This window comes from Cryptomeria japonica, chromosome 6 (assembly GCF_030272615.1).
Source record: "Cryptomeria japonica chromosome 6, Sugi_1.0, whole genome shotgun sequence".
NCBI classification, from domain to species: domain Eukaryota; kingdom Viridiplantae; phylum Streptophyta; class Pinopsida; order Cupressales; family Cupressaceae; genus Cryptomeria; species Cryptomeria japonica.
This window is the reverse complement of record NC_081410.1, coordinates 475,014,850-475,042,597: the sequence shown is the minus strand read 5'-3', so window position 1 is coordinate 475,042,597 and position 27,748 is coordinate 475,014,850. Positions and strand designations below refer to the sequence as shown.

The window sequence follows — 27,748 nt, the reverse complement described above, 5'->3', positions numbered from 1 at the left end:
TTTAGAGTGATTCCTTTATCACTTGCATCTATTTTAGGTTTATCTCTTGTTGGGTAATTAGTTACATCGGTTATCTAAAGATCCAATTCATATTTGTTGGGAGTACATTATTTTTTTTATATTTCCATATTGGTAACAACAAATTCCTCTTCATCTGCTATATTATAGTTATTTTCAAGTTTGGTGACTTATTCATGATTTGGGGTGCCTTTGGGGTGTTTCAACAATTTAACTCATATCAACTCTTGTATCAACAATGTTTTCTTTATCACCAATTAATCAGTGATGATATTCTTTTGGACTAAACTTGTAAGCTTCGAATAGTCATATTGTCAAAGATCTTTCCACCCAGAGGACAAGGTATTTTACTAAATAAAAAGCACATTTTTGCTTTTTTGAATGACCCCCGTTCAAACATGATAAAATATGGGAATATTCTCGGAGGTTATTCAATTGAAAAAAAAAAGGAATTCTCTTGAAAATCAATTAGACGGAGGGCCCAGATTAAAAATAAAAAAGACTTATGCTTCTCTTATTTCAGTAGGAACAAATGAGATCATTATCAATATGATTCAAATTAGCTTGCTGAAATACCCTTTTTTCAATATCGCAAAAAGGGAAAATATAGCAAGCATTGTTATTGTAACACTAGATGGTAGTACTACCCAATGAGTTGAATTTTATTATTCTTGATACTTACCCCACTAGATAAGAGGTTTATTGTAATCACTCACCACTAGATAAGTGGAAGAAGCTTGTTTTTGGATTTCAATAGTGTATAGGCTTTCCCACTAAAAAGTGGAAGTGTCATTGTAATTACCATTAAAAAGTGAAACTGCCATTGTATTACTACTAAAAAGTGGATGTTTACTTCTTTCAATATTACATATGCATCGCACTAAATAAGTGGTATAAAATAGCTTGCCATCTAATGTTTTCCTTTTAGCTACTTGTTTTCCATTAATTGTAATCTTGACACTGTATGCTCTCACCTTGCTCACTCGGGGATGTGAGTGATGAGGAAGAGGAAGAGAAGTTAATTAGTATCTCTATTTCAATTGATGATATTAAAAGAAATCTAGTATGATTATTACAACACCTCTTAATTTAATTCAAGAAACTACAAATAGTGGATTTAACCACCAATTAATAACTACACAACTTAAAAAACCTTAGCTTAATATTGGTCATCCTTCACTACTCAAAACATAATGGGTTGACTTCCATTTTTGAATGGTAATCTCCTAAGTAAAAGTCTAGTATTACCCCATATGATTCCAATTTATATGTTCTAAATCTTTAATTGTAAGCTCATAGAGATAGCTTTAATGGAAACATTTTTTTTATAGTGTATATAAATAATAACACCAATGAATGCTGATTACTAGCTAAATCAGAGTCCAATATTCCACATCAACAGAAAATGATTAAATAAAATAAACATCGAATGATTTCGAGAAGGAAACTACAATTGAAATGGACAATTTTCCAATACAAAGTTTGACTAAAACTAATCTACTTCCAATTTACTTAAGGAATTACAACATAGATTTAACAATCACTAAATAACAACTAGCCAACTTTCATAGCACAAGCATAATATTGGCTATCCTTCACTCCACAAAAATACAATGACTTGATTTTCATTTTCAAATGGCAATCTCTACAGAAAAAGTTTGGCATCAACTCTCATCATTCCAATCTATATGTTCTTATTTATAAGCTAATAGAGATTGTTTTAAAGGGAACAATTCAAAAATAACACCAATGGATGTCGAGTGCTAGCAAAATCAAAGACCAATATTAAAACAAATGAACAACAAACAATTTCATGAAGTAAACAGTTAAATTGGAGTGAAAGCTACAATTCAAATAGACAATTTATCAATAAAAAGTTTGAACAAAACAATCTACTTTCAATTTACTTTAGGAAATTACAAGAATAGAGACAATTTATCAATAAAAAGTTTGAACAAAACAATCTACTTTCAATTTACTTTAGGAAATTACAAGAATAGTTTTACAAAAACTAACTAGACAACTTCTGCAACGTAAGCTTAACAAATTATCTATTCTTCACTACACAAGAATACAATGGCTTGACTTCCACTTTTGAATGGCAATCTCTGCAGCCAAAGTCTAGCATCAACTCCTATCTATATTTACTAAGCCCTTATTTATTAGCTCATAGAGATAGCTTTAAAGAGATTAATAATATGATGTTTTTTTCAGATGCTTTGAAGCAAATCATTTCCCTACTCATTACAAAAAGGAAATAAAACACTAAAAATAGCCTAAATCAATCCTTCATTTGTTTCAAATCCACCACTTCTCCAAATAGGTCACTTATGTCAAAGAATGGCCATGAGTTGATGCTTTTTTCCTTAAAGAGGCTCATGACGAGTGTTGAAACTAACTTTTTGGTAGCATTGCCAAGCGAAAAAGGTTGACTTTCCTGTGTTTTCTTCCCGCTGGCATGGCATATAAGTGCACTTTTTCACAGACTCAACCACTAGACATGTGCAATTTCCTTACACTTGTTTCATCTTTGAAGTTTGGCACAGTTCCATGAGCAACTTGCCACTTCTACCATGTGCAATTTCCTTACACTTGTTTCATCATTTAAGTTTGGCACAGTTCCATAAGCAACTCGCCACCTCTACCATGTTTTTCAATGGCTTTGCCACTCAAGAATGATGCTAATCACTTGAGTCCTCAATTTATAGCCTGGCTAGGATTTTCACATTCAATTTGATCTTGCCATTACCACCTTGTTTATCATTGATTTGGGTTACTCTTGCCACTTTTGAGCACCATTTTTCTTCACCATGGCCACTATAAAAGTGTGCCTAAATGTTGACTTTTCATGTTTTAAACTTAGGCACAATTTACTGACTACTCTATCATGACAATAGAAAATTTTCTTATGGTTAAAGAAAACCAAAACTATGCCTTTTCTTTAAAGATCTTTCACATATTGGCACTCTTTCAAAACGAATTCACCACATTACATGGAACTTACCGAAGATTTAGGTTCTTTGCAAAGTCAAAAGTATGCAACCTTAACTTGGCATTCATCCTTGAAGTTGGTGCAAATTGCACCAAGTTTAGCCATTCATATTGTGTGCCATCCTTATCCTGAGTCTTTGAGTTAAGCATACATTACTATGTCTACCACCTACCTTGCTTGTTGGGCGGAGATTTGGAGGTTTCTTGCTAAGCAGAGATTTGAAGGTTTCTTGCAAAGTAGAGATTTGAAGTGGTTAAACCTTCAATATAGTGCGCATCTGCCTTTATGAACTGAATTTGTCATCTTTCCCTTATGATGTTGTTCACTGCCTCTTTCCAACCTCTGATTTTTTATTTTGTTCGTATCCTAAATCTGGCATTGTTCTTTTGTTTGTACCCAACTCCTTTATTGTCCTGTTGATAAGCTAAGAACTGAATGTGAAATACAAGTAAATTGACCTTATGTAAATAACATTTTTTCCACTTAAAATCAAATCTAGTCGGCCCTATTAGCATGCAGAGATCAGCATTACCTTGCAAAAAGGTGTATGGAAAATGAGTTTTGTAGAGGTACCAGCAGATCACATCATGATTCATTTCAATTCCAATACAACATATATATGCAAATCTGGTTCACACCAAAGTCATAAAGAATGAATATATTTATACCCCACAATAGGGTACTACTATTAATAAAATAAGAATAGAACCAAGTTATTACATCATTGCCATCACTACGCTATGAAAATTTGTGTTACACACCTAGTGATAACAAGGAAAAGAAAACGAAATAAAATGACATCAATTTAATGACAATAAATCATAAAATACTTTTAACTGCAAGATTACTTCTGATGATAAGGAAAACCTATTCATTAATTTAGATGGGGATGTTAAGCCCCTTCGATTTATAAAACATCATCATAGTTCTTGTGAAGTTCTAAAGGGCACCTCCTCAAGAAAAACTAAAATTCCCTCATCCATAAGTGGAAGGCAACCTAACTTATAAAGACAATTGAATTGGCTTCCCCACTGGTTGGGAATGCCTTACATTAATCTTTCCTAGTTCCTTTTTTTTCACTTTTTCCATTAATTAGCCTTCCTAAATAGGCAGATATTAACATAGAATGAAATCCTCAATAAGGAATATGTCACAATGTTTCATTGAAGCTTGTAATTACTAGAGTATAATTTTACATTGTAGACAATAACTAGGCAAAAATACCCACAAAGCTTACAAGTACTCACTAAGTGATTTACATAGAGGAAATTTTGTCCCATGGCGCTAGAAACATAAATCCATATGAACAAATAAATTGCTAAAGAAATAGCTTCTGTGACTTCCTCTTACTCAAAAGATCACTAGGGCATTCAGTGTAAAATAAAGGGGTGCAGTTGAGGTGAAACTCTTCTAGTCGTTATAAAACAAAGCCCCATAGTATTCTAATTTGTGATGCACTTTAATGCAGCTTCTCTTTGATGTTTCCTCACACATGGTCTAGTGTATCCTCAAGATTATTTTTCATTGCAATATTGTTGATCTGTGCTTTCTATCCACACCAAATGCCTGCAGAGAGACGATGCTGACTTTAGTTTATAACAACATACTCAGCCTACCGTTAAACATACAATAAATTTGTTACCTGGGTCCCAAGTCCATCAGCATATACATGAGTGAACAGTTGAGATTCATCTGGAGTTGGACTTTCCTGACAAACAGAATTTAAAAAGTTAACTTCAAATAGCAATTATAGAGAACATCGTTCTGGCGAAATAGAGCTTAATTAAATCCTAGACCAATGTCAACAAGTGACCAAGTCAATGGGACTCGGGAGTACATTTAGTTGATAGAAAAGTACTCTAGTAAAAGGAATTCTACCTTCTGAAAAATAACAAAACACTAAAACAACACAAGGAGATTCTGTCAATATAGAAAAATCCTCCAATCTAAGACATTGCATGATATCGACAAGAAATATTTAAATCACAAGATGCAATAGCGTAATCTTGTAGGGATATTTTAAACTGAATGTGATGATAAAGGCTTACAAAATTTGGTAACCCACAGAGAATGGGTTTGACAATGAAGCCATATAAATAGAAGGAATAAAAGAACCTGGAATGCAAGAAGCCCAGATATAGAGATGAAAGAAGCATAGACCTATATTAAGCTTTTTGTCCACATGGCTGACTAGTTACCAATGTTCTGGAGAGAGGAAAACAGTCAAAGGCCAGGTAGGCATCCATGTGTTTCTCTAGTAGAGAATCATTTTCTTGATTCTTTGTAGACAAGGTACATGGAGAACTAGCAGATTGATATTTCAATCTATTGAAACATTCAATTGCCTCATTTGAGACTAACAGACTAATCTAAATTGACTAACAAGTGAAAAGATACATGAAGAATAAGCAACCGTAACATTGCAATTATTGTTATTGAAAAATAATAGGAAGAACCACACTCCATCATAATAGCCTTGTGAAAGGGTATGATGAATCTGTTCAAGGAATTGTGTGAGGACATGAGAAGAAAGTAGGGTTCACAAATTGTTGCACTAAGGGTCACACAATGCCAGTTGTCCAGATAATAATAATTTAATAAACAATTTTACAGAATTTTTCATTACAAATAAAAGTCAACATTTAAGTTGACACTAAAACCAACAAGATTGCAATGATATCTCAAAAAATATGCTTTACGAAGCCATTCATGACTCAATCCTATACACATACTCTATAGGAACACATTGAACAAGATTACCTAGGTCAATAAAGCACAAGCCCATCTTTAATGTGTCTTTGGTTGTGCATTAGCTAACTACAACAAAACTTGCCTGCAATATCAAACAGTTAATGATATATTTTTGTACAAATTGATGAGGAGATCAACATGAAGGAAGTGTTGACTTAGCACCTCCTTGGGGACTCGTGACATGGCTTAACCGCCTCTCGTGGGTTGGGTTAAATCTGGCATTTGTATTGGGCGTTGATAATTTGAGCTTTTGGCACAACAAAAAAAAATTCCAACAATTGGTATCAGAACCTTGCATCACAAGTTCGAGTCTCCTTTCAGTGGGTGCTAAAGGCTCAATTAGTGCTGGAGGGAGATTGTTGACTTGGTGGTCAGCACCTCCTTGGGGACTCGTGACATGGCTTAACCGCCTCATTGGGTCAGGTTAAATCTGGCATTTGTATTAGGTGTTTATAGTTCAAGCTTTTGGCACGCAATGACAAACGATTCCAACAGGAAGCATATCCCAAACCATTGTTGAAAAGCTTTAGGCATTGAACACTTCAAAGGAATTTGAAAAGGCAATGGCCAAGGACAAAAGAAGTATGTTCCATTAGCCTATGCATTTACCATAAATGCAATAGAAATAAAAGAAGCCAATTCTTTTGTAATGTCCCCACTATAAGCCTAGTTAGTTTGGTGATCATTAGCCTATTCCTCAGGTTCCCATAGGCTAATGTGGGTGGTTAGTGAGCTCCAATGTTCTTGGAGCCATCGCAGTTCTTTTAGCATTTCTATTTATGGCATTGAACTCTATTGTCAATGAGATTTGTGGTGACGCTTTCGGAAGCATTTTCGATCACTTGGTTTGTGCTTCACACTTCTTGGAGCCCATGGCTATTTTTAATAAGTCACCGTTTCGGCTTCAATCATGATTACCTAGTCATCAGTTACACCTTGGCACATTTAGTTTCAATATTTGATGTTGCATTGATGTTTCCATAAGTCAAACTACATGATTTTAAAAAATTCTTAAGTTATGATATTTTATTATAAAGTTTCACGTAAGTGTTTATTTAATTATTAAAGTGACTTTGGTGATGGGCACCCAAGTGGAAATTAAATTATATTTTTTTAACAAAAGTAATGTTATGCTTGTTTTGGGCATTGGATTTAGAGACATACGAAATTAACAATAAAACAATATTTTATTTCTCCAATGTGGTGCATCAGGTATGGAAAAGGAAATAAAAAGGTTTTTGGAGCTCATTTGGTTGTGCATGAACATTTGTGACAGGGATATGCTGCTGGGGTTTCTCTAGGAACTTTGAAGATGGAAAACTTCATGAAGGATATGATCTACGGTGGTGAAAGATCCTCCCTAGATGATTGCTGATAGATTCTTTCAGTCTCTCTGATGGTGCTTCATTGTTGTGGTTTGCAAGATTGATTGGAAAGGTTAAATTTGAAATTTGGTTCAGGGTTTCAAGGAAAAAATGAAAATCTCCATGGTGTTTTGATTTGCAGATCAATGTCTCTTTTTGGGTATTTATTACAAGGGTTTTGTGGTATCATTTTGGTGTTGTTTTATCTGATTTGCAGACCTTTCATACTAGCCATTCTCCCTCATTTCTGAACGCCCTGGTTGGAAGGCCGAACACATGCTTTTGGGCATTGTTCCAAATGAATTTCCTGAGCTTGGCAACCAGATTGAACTATTGAAAAGGAGGTTATTTGCTGGGCATTACTTTTCCTAAAAAAATCACCCCTATGGCACACCATTCTTCTGCTTGGGCTCATGTGTGTGGTTGCTGGATGCTCAGGCTGAGTTATGGAAGGCCCAAATCCTTCTATCTTACTGTCCAAGTACCATTTTTTGGCTGCAGTACTGATTGGGATTGCTGAAGGCATCTTTTGGAGGAGTTCTAAGGAGATATCTGTCTAATTGCCACTGTTTTTGGCACCCAGTGAAAGCTATGAAAATAAATGGTTGGATGAATGCATAAATATCAAACACTAACATTAATGCTAAACCAATTTACCTTCACATCTCCATGGATAGAACTAAAGAGGTTGTACTCTTGACCACTTGATTTGTTCTTGATGTTATAGGATGTGGATTGCTCTCCTTTGCACAACAAGTGGTTATTCCAGTAGCATAAGGATAGCATGAAATTGTGTTATGGATGTAGGAGGGGAGGCTCCAATTTATATATTTTTTAAACAGAAAATGGACGGTTGAGATTGAAAATTTGATGAAGGGTTGAGATTGAGTGAGAGGATGTGAGTTGGATTGAAGGCTTAGCCTTGTGACAAGTGTCACAAAGTGGAGGCATTGGGAATAACGATTGTCATGGGGAAGAGGGCAAGGTGTGCTCACACATGTGTGAGCACATCTTGGGAAGAACATGAGGATGACAAGTGGAAACAGATGTGGCAAAGTGGAAGAGGTGTAGGATGAGGGATATGACAAATGGATGAAAGGGGAAAGTGTAGGGTGGCTCTATTAGGAAGAGCATTCTCAAGCATGTGAGCACCCATTTTCTATTTGGTCAAAGGATGAGTTGGAAGTGGGAAAGTGACTTGTGCATGCAAGTACATTTAAGAGGGGTGTCACATGTGGACTTGGATATGTGAGGAATTTAAAATTGAAGGAAATGGTAATGAGGGTTAATTAGCCTAAACCAATCAATTAAATATTAATTAATTGATTTAGTGGGAGGATTTGTAGAAATCAAGGATATTAGTTAATTAATTGGGAATTAATTAACTAGTTTGGATTAGAGGAATATTTGGGATATGGGTTAAAGTGGGATTTGATTTATCAAGGAGGATTCATCAAACCAGATTAGGAATCTAGGTCCAAACCACACGGTGAACAACATACAACAAGGAAGGAAAGTGATGGCCGCAATTCCTCAAACCCCTTACAATTCCGCCCTTCAAGTCATGCAATCTCCTTCTCAATCTTGCAATTACAAATTGCCTAAGTCAAAGAGAAAAGGGCACAATTCATTCATTTCTTTGCAACCTCGCCCAAGATTGTTGACAATATTGAAAGAGCCAAGTAAAAGTTTGTTAAGGAAACTAAGGAGGGCATTAATTCACTAGCTTCTTGCAATCCCTTAAGATATGAGAATTTCCTTCTCACCTAAGGGATGCAACCAATAATGTGAAAAGTGAAGAACAAATCCAAGGCAACTCCAAAACATTCAAGACATAGAAGATAAAGGGAGATCAATACACCATGAACAAGGGATTGCTCAGCAAGACACAAGAAGCCTATGCAAGGATCAACATCAAGAAGTCAATTGCAATGAAGAAGATCAAGGAAAATCAATGAAGGAGATGTCAGGACACACATTTGCAACATGTTACACTATTCAAGTACATCAAAGAAAGGCAAATTTGTGACATGAGGATGATAGCAAGATCAAGAACTACATCAAGCTATACATTTCGAGGGGAAATAATTCAAGAACAATGAGGTGCCATCCTACTCATCTTTAAGCCTATCAGGTTGTGCCAACATGTCCAAATACATTGAACTTGACTCATTCAAGGTAGAGCAAGTGACACATGGCAATTTATCAAATATTGTTTTATGTACCTAATTGTTGTGGCCATTTAACGACATCACCCCATCAAAATGGGGACCCCCTCTTTTCTTCAAGTCCTAGTCTCTCTTAGTCTAGTGTCTCCCTTGCAAGTTTGAGTGAGTGGATAAGGAAGGTCGTCAGCTTGAGTGCTCAAGGTCTGCAAAACAAAGAGGAGGTAAGGTCAAATTGAGCAAAAGAGGAAAGAGGTTGATGGAGAAACCCTTAATCAAGCCTAATCAACAATGTCTCCTTTATGTGACTTAAGTGTATTCCAGTGAGAAGTGGGATAAGGAAGTAAAATTTGACTAAGTACCTAAAAATTTCCTTTTCTCCCTAGTTGGAGCGAATTTTACTTCCTTTGCTCTCTTTCAAGAGCGAAATCCCTCTTCAAGCCTTTAAAGTCGCTAAAATCACCTCTAATCATCATGAGATGTCTCAATTTGGGCAATAAATGCAATGAATGATCAGCGATCTTGAATAAAGATAGTTGAAGATGCAACTTCCTTTGCTCCCTAATTGGAGCAGAATCTTCTTCCATTGCCCTTACTTGGGAGCGATGAGCACTTCTTGAGCAAATTTGATGGAGATAAGTGAGTTTTGAAGCCTCTAGCATCATATTGATCATAGAAAGAAGCCAAGAGCATCATCATTTTGGTTAAGTAATGGAGGGAAGAAGGCAAATTGAGGTCACTTCCTTTGCTCCTCTCTAGGAGTGAAAAACACTACCATTGCTCTCCTTTGAGAGCGAAAAACCCTTCCATTGCCATTATTTGAGAGCGAAATTACATTCATACGAAGTAATGGGGTCTTTTGATGCGTGAGAACCAAACCCTAGGGTGTAAGTTAGTAAGACCAAGCTAGAGGTGAGTTTGAGAGCTATTTCCATTGCTCAAAATTGAGGGCGAAAATCACTTCCTTTGCTCCCCTTTGGGAGCAAAATTTACTTCCTTTGCCCTTGGTTGAAAGCGAATTTGCCCCTAGAGCTCTACATGAACATGTTTTGACGCATTTAAGTTGAGAGAATGAATGTAAGTGAGGAAAAGTGAGTTAAACTTCAACTTGAGAGCTATTTCCTTTGCTCCTCTCTAGGAGAGAATTTCGCTCCTCACTTCCTTTGCTCCTCTCTAGGAGCGAAATTCTCTCCAAGACCTTCCCTAAGGCTAATTGACACATTTACACGCTAAGAAGGTAAAATCACAAAGTCTAAGTTGATGCAAAAGCAAAGAATTGATAAAACCTAGCTGATGAGGTGATTTTGAGGTCTACTTCCTTTGACCTCTGATAGGAGCGAAAATCCTTTCCATTGCTCCTTGTTGGGAGCAAATTTGTGTTCCTTTGCCCAAGGTTAGGAGCAAAATTGATCTCAAACCCTTTCTTAAGGTTGATTTGATGCACTTGAAGTGATCAAGAGCAAAATTTGATTAAGTGTGAGAGAACTTCCTTTGCTCCCTAATTGGAGCAAAATTTACTTCCTTTGCTCCTTAGGAGCGAAATTTGCTTCCTTTGCTCTTATTTAAGAGCGAAATTACTCCCAAGGCCTTCTTCGAGGTCAATTTGACATGTTTTCATGCATGGGTGGCTAAAAGACTAAGGTTTGAGTTAGTGGAATGAAGGAAATTGAATGAGATTGAGCTAAGTAGCCAAAGTGCAATGACTTCCTTTGCTCCCTAATTGGAGCGAAAAACACTTCCTTTTCTCCTCATTAGGAGAGAAAATGCCTTCCTTTGCCTAAGTCTAGGAGCAAAATTGCTTAGCAAGCCTTCTCCAAGGTTGAATTGGCTCCTCCACGTGCATAGATAGCAAATTACTCAAATATGAAGTGATGAGCCAATTTTAAGTCATTTCCATTGCCTTCTCCTTGGAGCGAAATTTTGGCTAATGGAATAATTTCCATTGCTCCCATCTAGGAGCGAAATATGTCTCCATTTCTCCTTAGGTGGAGCGAAAAGTACTTCCTTTGCCTCATAATGAGAGCGAAAAACCTTTCCAAAACATTTTGATAATTATTTGAAGCACACCACATAAGAAAGGTGATAAACTTGAGGCCTAAGAAGGTGAAATTGATAAAATTTGGCTAAGTGAGTTGAGTCTTACCATTTCCATTGCCTAGATTTTGAAGCGAAATTGCCTTCCTTTGCTTGTGTTTGAGAGCGGATTTCCATTGCCTTGAGGATGGAGCGAATTTGTGTGCCATTGCTCCCTTCTAGGAGCGAAAATTCCTTCCTTTCCTCCCTTTTAGGAGCAAATTTGCTCAATGGCAACAGCTAAGTAGTTCAAACACATTTGGTGCCAAAAGCATAATTCAAAATTCAAAAGGGAAATGTTTTTTTAATGAGTGGTGAGTCGGCCCTATAAGCAATAAATGTTTTTTTAATTTTCTAAACCAAGTCGGCCTTACCCTAAAGAGACATGTCTCTACCGTAAAGCGCCTATATAAGGAGGTTCAAAACAATCCTTCCTCCTAAAGCGAATTTCAGGAGCAGGCGGCAAATTTCATCAAGATTGGTGAATTCAATCAGCATCAAAGGCAGATTTAAGCATTGAGATTGCAAATTCAGGAGCAAACTTCATCATTGAGCAGCAGAATTCATTAAAGTTTAAGCGAATTCACGAAGAGGATGAATGCGAATCTACTCAGTAAAGAGACATATCATCAGCGAATTTCATCAGTATAACAGCGAATCTGTCCTAAAGTATAGCGGAGATCATCATAAGTAAGGAAAAGTTGTCCATATATCCTCAGCAACAGAAAACTCCTTGGACAATATCAGTCACCCCTTTGATCAAGAAGCATCTATATCAGGTTAAATCATCAGAAATCAGAGGTAAGTGTGGCATTTCGACTGACAGAAGGTCAGATATAGGTCTGATTGTTATCAAATAGTGATCCATTTATTGAATTAGACCTCTCTTATTTCTGCTAACCCATTAGAAAGTGCAGATAGGCATATTAAGATAGAGGAATCAGTCATATTAGACATGCATTTTTAGATTTGTTTAAGCTTAAGATAGATTTGAATCAATATTATAAGCTATTCATTATCATTTCTAAGCTCTAATAGGCTTAAAATTAACATTTTGCACACTCTTCACCATAACTCTAATTTACACAACTCTTTTAGGTGAAGAATGGCAGTGCCTAAACCTAGTGGAACTGGATTCAAAGAGCGATTCATTGGAGACCAAGATCACATCCCATTGGAGCAATATAGGAGACACAAACCTTGGGAAATCTGATCTCAAGAAGTTCAGGAGCTCATTGTACACAAGCAAACCTACTTCGACAGCAAAGAAGATGATAGATGGTGGAATAGTGAAAGCAGTTGGCTTCCCTCCCGCAGTTCAATGCTATGAGTTGATGGTTGAATGTGCTAGACATTACGATTCTCATACAAGGACAATAGTGAAAGATGGAAGAGTGCTTGCATACCTTTCAGAGACTGCCATCAATGAAGCCTTCCACTTACCTGAGCCGAAAGACATGATCTACAAGAGCATAGGAGCTAAATCAGTTTATGATGATGATCTTGAAGCATGTTCGGAGATTATCAACAAATATTGGCTATTGAAGAGTAGACCCGGCAAAACCAAGATGCCTAATAGGCCACATAGAGTTGATTTCAAGGACGAATTTGGGGATTTCATCACTCTACTCAATCGGCTTATAGGTGCACTACAAGCATTTTACTTTGAGAACTGGATATTCTTCTTCATAGAGACAATCACCAATGGTAAAGATGCAATCAATTGGGCGAGACTCATCAGCAATAACTTGGATGTTCAACTGAGAAGACTCATCCACACTAGGACATTCAACATGAGTTCCTATGTCATATACTCTCTTGCAAGGAATTATGAATATAATGGGTTGATGCTTGTGAAGCATATCCACAGCTACACCATCCAACAAAGCATCACTATAGGAGGGTCAATGACGCCTTCACTATGCATATCACAAGGACCCTTCAAGATGGAACCCATCAAAGGTTATCTCCAGGAGTGCAAGCGTTGATTCAACAATATGGTGCATGGTTCATTCAATTTCCGAAGTTCACATACATCAGGATTTAAGGATGTCCTTCCCCATGCATGTTGCCATGCTATCCGACAAACAAAATAGTGCTGCTTGAGGTGGTGAGATAGTTAGCAGCATATGTTAAGGCAAATCGGCACAAACATGGATCTAGTATTTCTTTTCCTATTTCACTTGGTGATTCAATTGAAGTTTGTCCTTCCCTACAAGCAGCTGAGAGCGCCGAAGAGGAGTTATCTCTCTACTCACTCACGCCATTCACTCCTAGAGATAACTTCGATCCCTATGACAATGTAAGGGGAATCGCAAGGAAAAAGTATGGGCACAAATGGCAGTTAGAAGACTATTGGATGAATGTTCAAGATGACTTCGAAGTGAAGAAAAAGATGCATTCCAGGCTACTTCCTGATTTCATCCGGAAGTGCAAGATATTTAGTGTTGCCGATCAAGCACAAGATAGTGGCAAATATCTCCAACCCGCCTATGGGAAGGAAAGCAAGGAGATCAAGATCAATTGGGTTGAAATGGAAGTTGTAGATTTGAAGGAGTTGATGAAACAAGTCTTGGACTACACTCACAGATGGGTTGACGTCCAACATCAGAAGTTGAAGGAACAAAATATGACTATGACATTCAACCTAGAGGCAAGAGTGGATGATGAAGAAGAGGCAAGTGCGAGCGGAAGTGCTTCTCAATCAACTAATTCCAAATGCTCAAAGAGAAAAGATGATCATGGAGAGAAAGGAGCACCAAGAAAGAAACATAAGTCAAATTTTGGTCATCCTTCCAGCACTTCCTCCAGGTGAGAAGAAGAGATGAATCAAAATGAAAGACATGAAGAGAAAAGAATTGATAAAGAATTGATAAAGAATTGAGTCAAGGAGTGGACGAGTCAATGGAGTCTACAAATCACAATGACAAAGGCAAGGAAAAGATATCACAAGATCAAGAAGATTTCGTTCCTCACATTCAAGTGAATGATGAGGACGAAGGAGAAAAGAATGATGAGACAACTTCCCCTCCTAGAGATGAGTTGTTGCGTGAAGAGACACAAGTGGGAGAAGGAAGATCATCTATCCCTGCATGGCTTAAGGAATGGTTTGCTAGAGAAGTGATAGCAGTTGATGAGGAACTAGTAGGTGACTTGGACAACCTTCTAAGTCACACTCAAGAAATCACTAAGAAGAAGAAAGCCACAAAGATGTCAAAGGTGATAAGAGATGATTCAGGTTCCCGGAAGATACAAATAGCTACTCCGATGGTTGACAAATATGAAGATGAAATCACAGCGGAAGAGTATGATATGGAGACTATTAATTTTGGACCACTCACCTCCGAACAAACCATAAATGATGCGAATGTTTCAGTGAAGACAGTCAATGATATGCTTAGAATGGAAGTAAAGAAGAATAAGAGGTTGGAAAAAGAGATAAGTGCATGGAGGAACTACTTCTAACAGTTCAAGGAACTGTTGAGGCAGCATAATCCAACAGTTACACCACCGCCTTTGCTTCTCTCCAAATCAATGGATCATATGGAAAAGATAAGGAATTCCGCACAATTGATGGATACACGGATAGAAAAATCTTTCACAAAGGTTAGTAAGTTTATAAGAGATATGATGAAGACACTTGATACAGTTATAAAAGTTCTTGGGAGAACTCATGCTCTCATAGAAGCTTTTGAGGCATTTGTTCATACTAGGGATGTTACTATCCCAGTATTGCAAGTAATAAGGAAGACATCCAGGGAAGTCTTACCAAGGGAGAAAATAAGAAGAGAGGGATCAACACCTAGTTTCCTACATTGGCATAGCCTACTTCGCACAAAGAAGGTTGTTTTTGAAGACATTAGCAACGGATGCAGTCAAGTTCAAGATGCTATGCACCTCATTCATAATAAGATAGTGGAAATAGCACAAATCATCTTGGAGAGGAAGATTGATCTTGGAATGATTATAGACATCAAGGAGCTAGAGGAGAGAATAAAAGTTGTCTTCCATGGGACTAATGGAATGATCACCAAAAAGAATTGGAAGATATGCATGCACTCGTGGTACTTGCTAGCAAAACAAGAGATCTTGAGCCTGAATGGGAAACTGCCATCGTCTCAGCCTTTGAGGAAGTCATTCACTTGGAAGAACAATTGAAGCATCTACCAAAGGTTCCCATATGAGATAGAAGGCATGATGACTAGATTCATTGAATATGCCAAGAAGGAGGAGAAAGGGAACAAAGTTCTAGATGACTGTTTGTTATGATCCTATGTGGCAGCTCATTTTCCTATTGGAGGATAATTCCTCGATTTTTGTGCCAGCTCATGTCATTTTCTCATTGATTGATATCATGATAATGTTTATCTTGATAGGGTTTTATTTGTATCAAACCCTAATTAAGGTTTAGGTGGCAAAATATTGGCCTTTGATCTTCATTTGATCTCAGCCCTTCATTGTATTTGGGAGTGCTATATAAACCCCCACTCATTTCATTTGTAAACAATAATAATAGATATTAGCTATAAGAGATAGATATTAGAGTTCAAGAGAGATAAGAGGACTTGAAGAATTGTTGCTACTTTGCTATTGGGTTAATAAAAGCATTAAAGTTATAGTGTTTCTATTTAATCCTTGAAGCTTCTTGCATGGTTTTTATCCTCTCAAGTCAATCTTTGATATTAATTTAAGTATTTAGATTGAATGATGGAATGTTGCATGTAATTTATTGTGAAACTCATAACCCATACCACTAACCTCTTGCTGATTGTAAGTGTGTCGTGCATGGTCAACTGGAATTATTGAAAGTGCTTAAGTTCACTAGTTGCTTAATCATGGATATGCATTCAATTGATGGTGTCTATGCTTAGTAGCGTTTTGAAAATCTTTAAATGTCCTTAGAAGATTGCACTAGTTTTGGTGGAGTTGTTCTTGCATGGCAATACTAAGACTAGTAGAGTTTCACTTGAATCGTCTCTCATCCATCCATTCTTAGGAATAGCTTAGCATCTCTCAACCCTTATCTTTTGCTATTTTTTAATAAACATCTAGTAGTAGTAGGAAAGAGCTTCATTGAATATCATTCGAAGAAACCATTCCTTGAAAATCAAATATTCATATTATAAGAAGTTGCGTAAGGCCCCTTGAAGAAACAACAATCACAACGACCAACTATGCTTATCCATACATCGTGACCCGACATATAAGAGCCTTGGAGTTGTCTCAAGTGATCCTTAAGCTAATCTTCAGCATTTGAGCGACTTTGTTCAAGAGAGGATAAGATACTTTTGAGTATTTTATTCTGTGTTCGCATGTGCATGAAAAATACATCAACACTAACCTCAACTCTCATTGGTTAGAAATCAAGATGGCAATGTGTCCAATTCATTGTAATTGTTCCATTGGCCAGAGTAGAATTTTTTTGTTTTTTTTATCAATAAAAGGCTGAAGCCAATTTTTTTATTAATATTAAAAATGAATTTTACATCTCCATTCAGTGTGGGCACCGGTAGGGAAGAATGGAGGGAAGAAAACCTCCGGTCTAGCCTAGATCCATTAATGGATCAGAGAAATTAAAATGATGCTATAGTCTGCTAATTACATTATACAAGATACATACAGTCCTGGATAATCCACAACCAGGAATATCAAGAGAAATTCTTAAGACCCAGCCTAAATATTTCCTCTATGCTGTGATTCAATCCTTTCCCTATTTAGATTTCCTTGTTGGACTATACAAAATGTCATCTGGATCACAAAAACTGGTACTATATCTATACCACCTACAAAGGAGCACTGTTGCTCCTTGTAGCTAATTCTGAAGCAGCCTCATTCCATAATTCTGCAAAACTTTATCACACCTTACAGCGAAGACCATTGTTAGTAGCATTAAAAGTATTGCATATCATAAAAATTTGTCATCAATTTGATTCAACCATCCATTCTTAGCTAATGCAATCAATCCTCACAAAAAAGTTATTTTACCCTTATTCATCTCTTGTTTTGGGGCCAACACTGTTTGTGTTGATAACAATATAAGAGATTACCAAGGCTACCATAACATGAGGGGGGAGATGAAGGTTGCCAAATATTACAGTATAAATATGTAAAGAAACAAATTAAATGCGGTTTAAGTCTGATGCATATGTATACCTTGATTCTTAAAGGAGCAAAGTGAATATTAGAAGACATGAAAGTTAGACAAACAACCCCATGCTCCTTTAAGGCTTGTTTCTAGTATGAATACAAAGCTTTCAAAGTCTTGCTTTAGATGATGAGGCCGAATTGCCATTACCACTTGTTAATAAACATAATAGAGCATTTGTCATAATAAGTCATGTTCATATCAGAATATAAGTCAATTGTCAACCTATTTTAGTTCTATATCTATCAAAGGAGTCTGTATACCCAAAGCTATAAATAACACCAAAGGTCCACCATATTATAATATTCTAGTTCATATTCTTACCAAACCAGAGATCCTTATACAGCAGAAATATGTAAAAATCTTTCTACCCACAATCCCTTTGTTGTATACTAACAATTACCATTATATATATATGTTTATAAATATAAATCTGTCTGAATGTATATATATATATATATATATATATATATATATATAAAAGAGTAAACCATAGTAACAATAACCACTGAACCATAAAAATAAACCACAGCTCATATGAAAAGATATGCTTGCTATGATTCCAAATCCTTTGCATGTCAATTCATCTTGACATAGAAGAAATATTGCCCTTTTCTATCCGCATAAATAACCATGCAAAGGCACCAGGAAAAACAACTATTAACAAGCCCTGCAAATTTAGGAACAAACCATGTATCTATAAATCATAGCATATAATATATTCCTTGAGTGTCATAAAAGTGTAAACAAACCAGCCCAATATTATGTTCCAAGGTCTATTTTAAAAGTATACTATAAGAGTCTGTTACTGCAAAAAGAGATTAAGTTTCTCAGAAGACAACCTTAGTGTTTCAAACCACTACCTATTTCTATGTTAAAAAAGCTATCCTAGCCCTATCTAAAATTCTCAGCTAGTCATTCTAAATCTACTCATATATTCACAACCCATGAAACTAACTATCATCTAGACATAAGACATACTAAAATCAAATACCAACATATACAACTACTAGATTAACATCAAAAATTCACTTCAGATCATATATATATTCGTAGTCATGTTAGTATAAAAAACCATGATTCAGTTCTAACTATGCCAGATATAATATCCACTATCTTAAAATTACGAAAGTCATAAATCCTATACTTAATCCTATGTATCCACAATCACTGTAAAAGCCTATTCCCATTATACACCCATATCAGTGGGGTTGACGCCTGAGGACGATGCCTTGTCTGAAGGCCTTCCCCCAGGTGGATTTCATGAGGCATCATCTTTTGCATTCGCATTCCCTTTGACCCACGAAGCTTTGGTGATCATTGAGGGAATCACCTGGATCCTTTCCATTGGTATATCAAGCAAATTCTTCGGAACCCCAAACCCTTCCTCCTTCAGATACTCTGCCCACCAGTTGTTATGAGGAGGCTCCTTGATATGGTTCCATATCATCAAAAACTCCACATTTCTTCGTATAATGGGAGTTCTTTCTGCAAATTTTGTTTCATCCTTCAATTCAAGGATAGGCCTCTTGCGGATATCCGTCCCCTTGTTGCCATAGTCCTCTGGATATGGTACCCTAAGGGTATCATCCACACTACCCACTGCTATCTCAAAGAGTCTCAAGAATTCTTCCTTGAATAATAACAGTCCCAACAAAATCTCCTCACTTTTCCGAATTCCCACCTTAAGCAAAATGGCCGAAAATATGGCTGGGATGTCGCAGTTCACCCGATACATGAATTCATAACCGAAGTGATCCTCCCCCATAATTTCCCACACTGCTCTAAGCATGAAATCGTCTACCTCATTTAAGATTCTACACCACCTCTCTGGTTTAATTTCTCCTTTGAAAGCCATAAGGCGATTGTCGCTCACAGAAAAAAACTTTAATGTTGGACTCCATGACATAGAATAAATTACTCTATGAACTCAATGCCTAAATAATAGTTAAACTTCTGGATTCTTCCACATGATATGATTTTTTGTCTGCGTCAACACATGTGAATCAGACCTTAAGCCAACTCAAAGGCCAATTTCCCATTCTTCGGCTATCTTTTCTCATAATGATACTTACTATTGCTGCGCCGTCGAGACTCATTACACTTTAATGACAATCTTTAGGTAGGACTGCAATCCAAGTCTATCTATAATCATAATACCCACATTCAATTAATGCTAAATATCACCCTTACCGCGCATCTCTGTAATTATGAACTTACTTGATCATAATTCCTAACCACAATGTTTTCCTTTGTTACTATTCCTCTCTATTTTAAGGGGAATGACACGACATCTTACCATAATACCTCATGTCTTTGAAATTTATATATATATTTATTTATTTACTATTATTATTATTTTATTTTTAAGTCTATGTCAATTGCCATCTCCTATTTTGGCAAGCCAATGACCATCCGCACCTAAATTAGCTAAAGAGTCTGCATCAAAATTGCCTTCTCTATAAATATGATTAATTGTATAATGTTAGAATTTCCCTATAATTGTAAGTTCTCTATTCAAAAGGGGTTTGAGGTGCCAACTAGCTATATTCCCTGTTCTTATTGCATTAATTACAATCTGTGAGTCCCCTTCAATAGCCAATTTCTTAATTCCCAATGCTGAACTAAATAGCAGCCCTTGAATAAGGGCCTCAAACTTTGCAATATTGTTAGATGTCTTTCCAATTGGTTTATCAACTCTAGCACAGGTGGCACCACTCCAATGTCGAATGAGACATCCAATCCTAGCTGAACCCGAATTACCTCGGGCTGCCCCATCGAAGTTCAATTTGAACCATCCATATTTAGGCTTTCCCCATGTGCATTGAGCCTTGAGTTCCTTGGTAGTATTACCCCCCGCTCCGAATTGAATCGGGATAATTAGGCCAAACCAATTCATCCTCATCTTACTGTCCCATGTAGAAAGTACTCTCCCCTTAAGATTATCCTTACGAAGCCTATTGTTCGTGACTTCTATTATACATGCCTCTATCTTATTGCATAATTGTTGTGGATCCATTCTCTTATTTTTAAAAATTCTTCTATTGCGTTCCTTCCATAGTTCCCAAGCCAAGATTGAGGGGGAAATCTTCCACAAATCTTTGAACAAACTTGCCGTATGCATAGTTGGCCATCCCTTAATAAGGGAGAAAAAATTGTCAGGTATGACCGTAGTACATTGTAACTTACCTATTAGGTCTTTCCACCATTCAGCTGCATATGGACAATTAAGGAGTAAGTGATCTACCGTTTCTTCATTTGCTTCACATAAAGAGCATCTAGAGGTACCCCTAAAACCAATCTTCTAAAACCAGTCTGCAGTCAGAATTTTTTTTGTAAAGCTGCCCATAGAAACATCCCTGCTTTGGGCAAGCAAAATTTGTCCCAGCAAAGATGAGTAGGAATATTCGTCTTTTGCCAGTTGAAAGACTTTATAATACTAGCATACTGTCCTTCGCCTTATATGATCCTATGTTGGAGCCTGCCCAGACAAGCCTATCTTCCCCTTCTCTAATCATGATTTTCCTATTGGCTAGTACTTTAGTGAACTCTTTTTGTTCATCTGCAGTTAATGGGGTTCCAGACGTGCTTTTCCATTCCCATCCCCAAACAGGTCCCTCACTAGAAACTTTAATGTAATCTTTAAGCTTAGATCCCCATAGATTTGTCAATACTTCCTTAATTCTGGGGCTTAAATTTATCTTATTTAATGTTGCATAGCCTCCCCATGAATCACCCCAGAATTTCGCCCTACTTCCATTGGCAACATCCCAAGTTATCCTATCTAAGATAAGTTGTCTGCAATTCATCATGAAGTTCCAAATCCTAGAGCCCTGAGGTGGGCAAGGGGTCTTGAAGATGCAACTACGATCCAAATTTGAAAGATAGTTGTGTTGCAAAATCCTAGCCCATTTCATCTCGGGATTTTGATACAAGCTCCATACCAGCTTTGCTCCTAGGGCCTTCCCTTGCCAGTCCAATTTTTTAATTCCAACTCCTCCCATTTCTTTAGGTTTGCATATTTTATCCCAGCTGAGTGTTGCCAGCTTCTTTTGGTCATTTGGACCCTGCCAGTAGAATTTTCTTAAGAGATTTTCTATTTTGTCTTTTGCTCCTTGAGCCAGTGGTAAACATGACAATTGATAAATTGGGATACTGCTCAATACTGCCTTGATCATAGTTACTCTACCTGCATTTGAAAGCCATTTTCCTTTCCACGAGCTCACCCTTTGTTCAATTTTCTCCTTGACCGGTTCCAATACCTTATTTACTCTAACCCCTCTATCCACCGGGAGACCTAAATATTTGCATGGGAACATTCCTTTTTTAAATCTTAATAATCTACATATTTTTTCCTCTTTAGTCTCTCTTGTATTGATGAAATATATCTCTAATTTGTGCTCATTGACTTCTTGACCCGATGCTCTAGTGTAATTTAGCATAATCTCCTTAAGTTGTTTTTCTTCTGCTAAGGAACTTTTCCCAAATAACATTGTGTCATCTGCAAACTGTTGGTGAGTCACATTCTCAATTCCTTCAACAACTATAATACCTTTGATAAGCCCTTCATTAAGTGTAGCCTGAATTGATCTGCCAAATGCTTCTGCCATTATTATAAATAAGAAGGGAGATAGAGGATCCCCTTGCCTTAGGCCTCTAGAAATACCAAAGTACCCTTCAAGAGAACCATTAACTAATATAGACATCCTAGGGATGGAGATGCAACTAAAAATTAGATTAATAATGGACTTCGCAAAACCGAATGACTCCAAACATTTACACAGGAACCTCCAATCCACCTTATCATAAGTCTTTCTTATATCTAACTTAACCAACATACTAGGTTCTTTATTCTTCTGGGCTGAATGTACTACATCCTGTGCTATGATGACTCCATCCAGTATCGATCTTCTAAGAACAAAACCTGTTTGTTCCTCAGAAATGATATTGGGTAAGATTGTTTTAATTCTGTTAGCTATGGCTTTGGACAAAATTTTATATAGGGTATTGCACAAGGAAATTGGTCTAAACTCATCTAGTTCTTCTGCATTTTCTTTTTTAGGAATCAGAGCTATAAAGGTATTATTGATTTCATTTAGTATTTTGCCCAAATTCCTCATACTTTCTACCACCCCCCATATTTCGTTTCCCATGAAGGGCCAACATAATTGAAAGAAGCCTGCTAGAAATCCATCAAGGCGTGGTGCCTTTTCTGGATGTAGCTGAAAAGTTGCATTTTTTATTTCATCTATGGTGAACTAACTTGTGAGCATCTTATTATCCTCTTTTGTTATTAGTTGAGGGATGTGTCTTAAGATTCAAATATGGGCTCCTAAGTTTGAGTAACCCCAATTATTTAGAATATTCCAAAAATGTTCTACAATTCTCTCTTTAATACTCATTGGATCCTCAATGAAGTTCCCATTACCTGATTTAATTTTATAGATCCGGTTAATGTTTCTCCTTATCTTAGTGCTATTGTGAAAAAATTTGGTATTATTATCTCCATCATTCAACCACTGTTCTCTAGATTTTTGCTTCCAAAAAATCTCCTCTTTTGTTAATATATCTGCATATTTATTTCTCAACTCTTTCTCCTTGAGGTATGTCAAATTGTCCATTCCTCTATTGATAATTGTCTCTTGGATTTTCTCTAATTCTTTTTCTAATAGTGTTTTTTCTTGAAAGATGTTCTTAAAGTGTTCTTTATTCCAATTTAATATCTTTTGTTTGATCCTTTTTAGCTTCATTACTAAACAATAAGCTTTGGACCCACTAACCTGTTCCTGTTACCTATTTTTCGCTTCTAGCTGAAAAATAGGTTAAGAGATGCTAGTTTTTACAAAATGAAACAAGTGTGTACTACTTCTCTATTTTTTGTGTTTCCAACTGCACTAAGGAATGAGCTAAAGATGGTATTTTTAAATACTTCTAGTCTGTAACAACAAAAGAAATAGACATCTCATCAAAAGGAGAAGTATTTTATTAATATTCAAATGTGCGTCTCACACAAAGAGCCATGAGACTAGCTACATGCATCAAGTGCAGAAAAGAAATATACAGATATGTATACACAAGTACAAAAAAATGAAGAAGGCATGTTGAGAATGGAACCAGTCATTGCCTGAATGACTGGAACAGTTGAAGTAGACTCGATGTTGCCTTTGTCTTGCTGCTTCACCCTGGTCCGTATCTACTTTTCTTCTGATATCTACAAAAGAGTTGAAATATGCAATGCGTTAGAACATTTTGTTCTAAGCAATGGCTGACTACATTCCTAACATGTGTACTAATGCACGCATATATATATATATGATCCCTACATGCATCAGATGCATATAACTCGCATCACAAAGGGATCTCGAAAGGCAAATATCAGATCAAAGGAAAATCACCATACATATGCATGTTTTTGCTAACATGTTTGTTTCATGTGCAGGATTAGGAAAAAGGACAGCTTGCTGGTCATAAAATTCACAAAAATGAGTGGAGATGAATGAGGCTCTCACAAGGGTTGAGCCCAGCTCATGTGAAACGATAGAAAGGTCTCATACAATGAAATTATATCAGAGCTAGTGATAGAAAAAGAGTAGCAAAATGCGAGTATGCGATCGCATGATCAGCCAATAAGCATGATAAGACTCTCCTTTTAAAGGACGTGGACAAGGTATTTATGCATGCTAATGAGATATGCAGTGCATACAGAAAGCTGTACACTAGTATAGAAAATGCAACATTCAGTTTTTCAAACTCAGTGGGCAACGAATAATAAAGAATACAATGCATTTTCAGAATCATAACAAAGACATTTTCTAACACAATGCAAGATACCATTAAACACAATTATAGAAGGGATGCATATAATCAAAGATACAATCACAGTGATCAATTCACAAAGGCATGCAGTCATATTTCAGAAAATGATACAGACAAGAAATAAAGTCAGTATGGACAGCAATCATTCACGCCACAGGTCACATGTCTTAGAGGATGTAAGCAAGGATAGTGAAATCCTATCAAGCAAATGTTGCTGTTGTTGATACATACAAACCCTTGCAAATACGGTGCAGTCACTTTATAAGGAGTACAGGGGATAGTCAAAGATAGCAACAAATCAAGAAGGACAATCATTTGGAACAGTCATAAAAGGAGTAACAAGTGACAGTTACAAAGGGGTCAAAGCTTGCATCAATAAAGGAAAGACATGAAGAGGATATCAAAACATCTAATGTTAGCCCTCATAAAAGAAAAAGTCGATACAACCTACCCAATGCATTCACTGTAGACAGGGAGCAACCCAAAGAACAGTTGACAAGCACAAATGTGGCAGTGACGGCAACATCTCACAGCCATTTAGAGTTTTTCAAGACTGTTATTTAAAAAGGGCAGCATGCATGAAGATAGTCCACATGAAAGTCTGAAGGACTTAAAGGTCACCCAAGGAACTCAAAGAAGCACAGAAAAGTTCAGTCCTGAAACTTGTAGAGGACAGCAAATGAACACACTGCCAAACATAATTGTTAGAGGGATCAAGGTTGCAATTTTTAAAAATAAAAGTCCATATGACTCATAAGGTCATGACAGAGAGCTCCGTGGTGAAACAAGAAAGAACCTGAAATGATCTATCATTATTGATATCATGAGTGCATAGTTACAAGGTCTTGTAAGGGAAGGAGATATCAGTCTTATTCAAGGCACTAATAAGATGAGATGCCATAGTCACAAGTAACAGTGGCAATGTTAAGGAGAAACGGTCTATTGGCGACATTATGGGAAAGCATTCTACAGGATTAGTTATCTTTGACAAGCTAAGTCTATTGCACTTGATTTGTGCCTTGAACCTTTTGATAATTCAGAAACTTGTTGTGAGAATATATTTATGTCGAATGAAGGTATCCTTCTACCTAGGTCAATGCCAAACATTGACCGCCTAGCCAAAGGTACTGTTGACTATAGAATCAACAACATGCAAAAGTTGGATAATCAAGTACAAGGACCTCTTGCTTTCAGGGAATGTTTCAAGGTTGGGAGAGGATCAGTTTACAGTCTAGAAGCCAATACAAAGATGGAAATTGTTTTTGAAGCGATGCTTGTTTTGGAAATTGCTAAAGATACAAACACATCTTGCTCAACGGAATCAACCATAAAGGCAAAGATGAAAACTTATGCCCCAGATTTGTCTAGATCTATTTCTGGTTTGATCATGTCGTCAAATGACATGAATTTCAAAGAAGAATGTACCCATATTGTTGGAATATCTCTAGAAGATTTGTGTCAAGAAACATTGTTGTCTTGCATCAACAAAAAGATTCTTGATGTTATCAATATTAGTGACAGAAATCCAACCAAAAGAACTGCAAATACAGATGTCCAACCTACATGTGAGGAACCATCCAAAGAAGAGTGTGAAGATGAAGTTGACAATGAAAATAAATTGGATGAATATACAAGCATATGGAACTTCTTGTAGATGATGCTACATTAAATCATTTGAAACGTTAACCTCTTTCATGCCATACAGGAAATTATTCTCAGAAAATCAGAACCAGAACAGAAGATGTCAAAAGGGGGTAAGCAGTGGCAGCCATTAATGGCGAAGATACCTGCAATTCCTTCTAAAACCCATGGAGACCTGAAAGTGTGCAAGAAATCAGACAAAAAAGCACCCAGCTTCCAAAAGTTTGCATCGCAGCAACAGGAGGGAGTCTCAAATACCAAGGAATGAAGAAATTCGCAGATTTGGTGCCCAACACGCACAGAAAGTCATCAAATTGCACTTTGTTTTTGCAATTAATTGTTTCCAGTAGAGCCCAAACCCCAGCTCGTGGCGGCGCCCAGAGGTTTATAGCAGCAGGGATGAATATCGAATGCCCAGGAAATACACAGAAATACAAGAAGATCTCCACGGCGGCTCCCTAAAATATGCCCAGAATCAACAAAAACACAGAAAGGAGATCAGGCTGTAAACGCCCCATAGGCCTAGCACTCACAATTACGCCCAGCAATAGCAAATGACTGATATTTTCCTCCTTCCATGCCCAGTTCAAACCCTAGCGGCGCCCAGCTTCCAAATGAAGTTTCCAGAATATCGAATGAAGTGAGGAATGAAGACTTTAGGTTTTCATTTCCCCTTTGTTCTTTTTCATTCCCTCTCTCTTTCTCCTCGTGAAATACCTAAGAGGAGGGGAGCGATTTGTGTAACCTTTACATTACTTCTTAAGTGATTTAATATCACTTAATTTTTTATTTCCACATATCTTATTAAGTGATTTTAAATCACTTAAGAAGTATGTCCTTCAATAAATGTAAATGAATGCTTTTTAAAGTATTTTTTTAAAAAATCATTGCCTAATTAAACATGTGTTTTTTCCATTTTATTTTATATTTATGGTAAAAATGTAATAAATATAATAAGGAAAATTATTTACTAAAGTGTAAATTAAAACACTTTAATTAAATATATTTTTTTATTACATTTTATTATTTAATAAATAAAAATAATAAAATTATCTTATTAAAGTGATTTATTTTTATTTATCACTTTAAATAAAATAATTTTATTGTTTTTATGTTACTAAAACCTTTACTTTAAATATAAATAAAATAAAATCAAACAAATGTTCAATTAGGTAATAATGATTTTTAAAATCACTTTATCAGATATTTGTTTGGAGGTCAGGGAGAGATATTTTTGCATTTATGAGGGCTTGCAGGCCTGTCAGGGATATTTCAGAGTCATTTATGATGCATTTAAGGGGTTTTATGGTTGCAGAATGGGTGGCTTGACTTTTTGGCTCAAGTACATTCCTTTTCAGACATGTTTTGGGCCCTAAAGGTGGGTTTTTTGAGTTTGCTCGACCTAAAAAGAGGAGGTGGAGCCTTTTTGACTGCCTTGGAAAAAAGCATATATACTAGAAGCCTTCATTTTGGTTAGGGTTGTTCTTCATTCATCTTTTAGCAGACTGTAATTTCTGAGTTCTCTCTGCAGGAAGGAATGTTTTTGTAACACATTTTCAGGAATTACAAAGCTTGGTGATACCTGTTTGGCAAGGATAATAGCTTGGCTTACCTTTCTACTTCTCATCTTTTCTGTTATTGTGTCTTTAGTGTTAGTCAGTTTTTTGTGGTTGGCTTTTTGCCCCCCTTAAAATTGCACTTTCTGTTGATGCCCTATACAGAAACATATATGTTCTTGCAGGTCATAAGCTGTGTTTTTTAGTAATTACCAGTCTTAGGTTGT

At 36.5% G+C, this 27,748-nt stretch overlaps 1 protein-coding gene across 7 annotated transcripts in view; it reads right to left on the bottom strand.

Moving 5' to 3' along the window:
* Window positions 1-4,158: 4,158 nt before the first annotated feature.
* Window positions 4,159-27,748, bottom strand: part of LOC131051057 (pyruvate dehydrogenase E1 component subunit alpha, mitochondrial) — a 153,425-nt gene continuing 129,835 nt past the window's right edge. For 4 of the 7 annotated variants that reach the window (XM_057985410.2, XM_057985408.2, XM_057985409.2 and 1 more), the window contains 3 exons: window positions 23,633-23,719; window positions 4,653-4,718; window positions 4,159-4,576 (listed from right to left, as the gene is read on the bottom strand). In XM_057985410.2, coding sequence (XP_057841393.2) covers window positions 4,699-4,718; window positions 23,633-23,719 — 107 coding nt within the window. In that variant the 3' untranslated portion in view covers window positions 4,159-4,576; window positions 4,653-4,698. Of the gene's footprint in view, window positions 4,577-4,651; window positions 4,719-23,632; window positions 23,720-27,748 lie in introns of those variants that run through there. The other 3 variants (XM_057985414.2, XM_057985413.2, XR_009107072.2) reach the window with 2 other exon arrangements.